At 53.1% G+C, this 2,831-nt stretch overlaps 1 protein-coding gene across 4 annotated transcripts in view; it reads left to right on the forward strand.

Annotated features, from left to right (window-relative positions):
- The first annotated feature begins 404 nt into the window (after positions 1-404).
- Positions 405-2,831, forward strand: part of GBGT1 (globoside alpha-1,3-N-acetylgalactosaminyltransferase 1) — an 8,846-nt gene continuing 6,419 nt past the window's right edge. For 3 of the 4 annotated variants that reach the window (XM_010856757.1, XM_010856758.1, XM_010856760.1), the window contains exons 1-2: positions 405-589; positions 1,173-1,238. In XM_010856757.1, coding sequence (XP_010855059.1) covers positions 519-589; positions 1,173-1,238 — 137 coding nt within the window. In that variant the 5' untranslated portion in view covers positions 405-518. Of the gene's footprint in view, positions 590-1,172; positions 1,239-1,293; positions 1,774-2,831 lie in introns of those variants that run through there. The other variant, XM_010856759.1, reaches the window with a different exon arrangement.

Raw genomic sequence — 2,831 nt, forward strand, 5'->3', positions numbered from 1 at the left:
CACCCCCCTTCCCCAGGCCGCGTGTGCCCCCGCGGTGCCGGCTCCGGCTCCGGGCTGGATTTCCAGCGACCCGGCTGTTTCCCCCAGAATCCTTAAGGCTCCATGTCCTCTGGCCCTAGTCGCTAGGAAGGCCGGCTCATCATGGAAGGTTTCAGGAGGGAGACATGCGAGCCAAGGCAGTGGGGGCGGCCAGTCGCCTTTCCGGCCCAGTGCCTCTCCCAAGGCACAGCAGCCGGCTTTGGCTGAATCCTGAGCCTCTGTCCCCTGGAACTGCCAAATCTGGGCCTGGGGTCCAGCTGGACAGGACGACGCCTGGACTCCACATTCCCCTTGATGGTGGTGCCCAGGGGAGGGCAGAGCAGCGGTCAGTGTCCTGTGGATAAGGAGCATCCCTTTGCAGGTGTTCCCCGACCCCGGAGACCTGGACTCTGAGCCTGACACCCCTGAGAGAGGTGGGCCGATTCACCAAGACGCACTCGGTCTCTGCAGGTGCCCAGGCTCAGAGGCTGCCCCCAGCGATGCACTGCCTGAGACTGGCCCTGGGCCTGGGATTCTGCCTGCTGCTGGGCATCACCCTCTGCTCTCTGTGGTGAGCATGCCCCTTGCAGCCCTCTGTCCCCACCCCAGACTCCTCCCTCTCTCAGCATCTCAACCCCCAAACCTGGACCCCTTCCCAGGATTTCCAGGTCCCACCCTCTTCTCTAGGCACACCTGTCCCTCCCCACCAGCCCCAGTACGGCTGACCCAGCCTGGCTTACGGGTTTTCCTTTGCACTGACCTCCCGGCCTCTACACCTAACTCTTGCCTCTGCCTGGACTATTCTTTTAGCTGTGTTAATGAGGAACTCCTGTCTATGCTCCAGAATTCACCCCGTGTGTCCTTTCCGCAAAGCTCTGGGGGTTCCCCCACACCACCAGTCCCTTGTGGGACTGGTGTCAAGAATATTCCTCCCCCAGGAATGAATGGCTGCATAGCTGTATAATGACTCACTGCAGAAGGCCAGGAGGCTTTGTCCTCTGAGGTCAGCCAGACCCAAGGACTAATAGGTGGAGGGTGGGGGAGGGGGGGACCCCAGGTGCGCCACTGGGGACCTGGATTTCCACTAACATGCACCAACGTGACTTCTCAGCCTCAGCTTAAAAATCAAGTCAACACATATATTTCCTTCCTAGGATGTATGTCGAGAACTGGCTGCTGGTCTCCTACATCCCCTATTATCTCCCCTGCCCAGAGATCTTGTAAGTATGGGGCAGGCAGACTTAGGGGCCCCCAGAATAGGGAAGATGGGAAGGCTTTTCAGGTCACTTTGTAGGTTCTTAGGTCCTAAACTCATGATTCTGAGCCACGAATGTGGAAGTTCCCTGTTTCCGTCTTCAGGTATCCTTGCAGTGCCCTCTCCACGGTGTGACTTTGAGCGTGTTGCATAGCTCAGAGCCTCACTTGCCATATCTGTAAAATGGGAGGATAGGGTTTGGGGTGTGATGATGCCTGTAAATATCCTGGTGCTGCACCTGGTATATAGAAGGTGCTCAGGAAAGAATGATTTCAGGACTTGACCTTTTTGCTCAATGTTGTGCTCTCTGTGAATTCGAAGGACAAATGCACACGTGGCCAGTCTCCCTCAGATAACAGATCTGACATTTGGACAGTTCAGAGTGATAAAGATGATTTGGGACAGTCTCAATGTGGCATTTGGCCCCGTGGTCTTCTGGTTTTCATGACACCGAAAGGAAAGTTTAAAATCTGGATCACAGACGACTAATTAACAGTAAGGTGTGTTTCACTATTATAAACAGAATGTAGTAAATTAGGCAGGACAACAGAAAAGACAAAAGAAAACAAAAACCCTCTTGTGTCCAGGGGCATGAATCGCACTCTGATTCCATGGTCAGCTTGTTGATTGCTGCACTTTCTATTCAGATTGTTCTGAAAGCAGAAAGTACGCTTGCTGTTGGAAATAGCTGTGACCAGAATGTTTTTGCAGTTCTTATCGTATTTCCCCAGAATTGGCTTCATTTTTCAGCATCTGGTCACCGTCATTTTACTCCACCCAGGGGCTGGGCCCTAATTCTTAAACCATCTCCTTTTTCCACCAACAGCTGTGGGGCATTTAGGTTGTTTCTGGTTTACCAGCTTCTAAGTTAGTTCGTAATGAGCAACTCTGGATATAAAGCGTTCTTCATCTTTTTTTTTAAATTAATTTATTTGCCTATGCTGGGTCTTAGTTGCAGCACGCAGGACCTCCCATCTTCGTCTCAGCATGCAGGATCTTTAGTTGTGGGTGGCACGTGGGATCTAGTTCCCTGACCAGGGATTGAATCCCAGGTCTCTGCTTTGGGAGCATGGAGTATAAGCCACTGGGCCACCTGGGAAGTCCCAGCTTTTTCCATCTTAGAAATCCTTTTATTTGGTATGTTCCTGGGCCAAAGGATATGGCCAGGGTCTTCATCCATCTCATCAGGCTGCTCTCCAGGCTGCCTGCTTAGTCGCTTCAGCCGTGTCCAACTCTTCATGACCCCATGGACTGCAGCCCGCCAGGCTCCTCTGCCCATGGGATTTCCCAGGCAAGAATACTGGAGTGGGTTGCCATTTCCTACTCCAGGGGATCTTCCTGACCCTGAGTCAGAGTGATTCAGGCCAATAGGACATGAGGGGTTTTGTTTGGACCCAGGGATCCAACCTGCATCTCTCGAGTCTCCTGCGTTGGCAGGCAGGTTCTTTACCAAAACATGACCTGAAGCCCGTGGAAGCTCTCCAGGGGAACGCGGCAAACACAGATACACCTCCCCACCCTCCCCCACGGGCTTCAGGTCATGTTTTGGTAAAGAACC

The sequence above is a fragment of the Bison bison genome, unplaced genomic scaffold (assembly GCF_000754665.1).
Source record: "Bison bison bison isolate TAMUID 2011002044 unplaced genomic scaffold, Bison_UMD1.0 scf7180017864375, whole genome shotgun sequence".
In the NCBI taxonomy this organism is placed as follows: domain Eukaryota; kingdom Metazoa; phylum Chordata; class Mammalia; order Artiodactyla; family Bovidae; genus Bison; species Bison bison.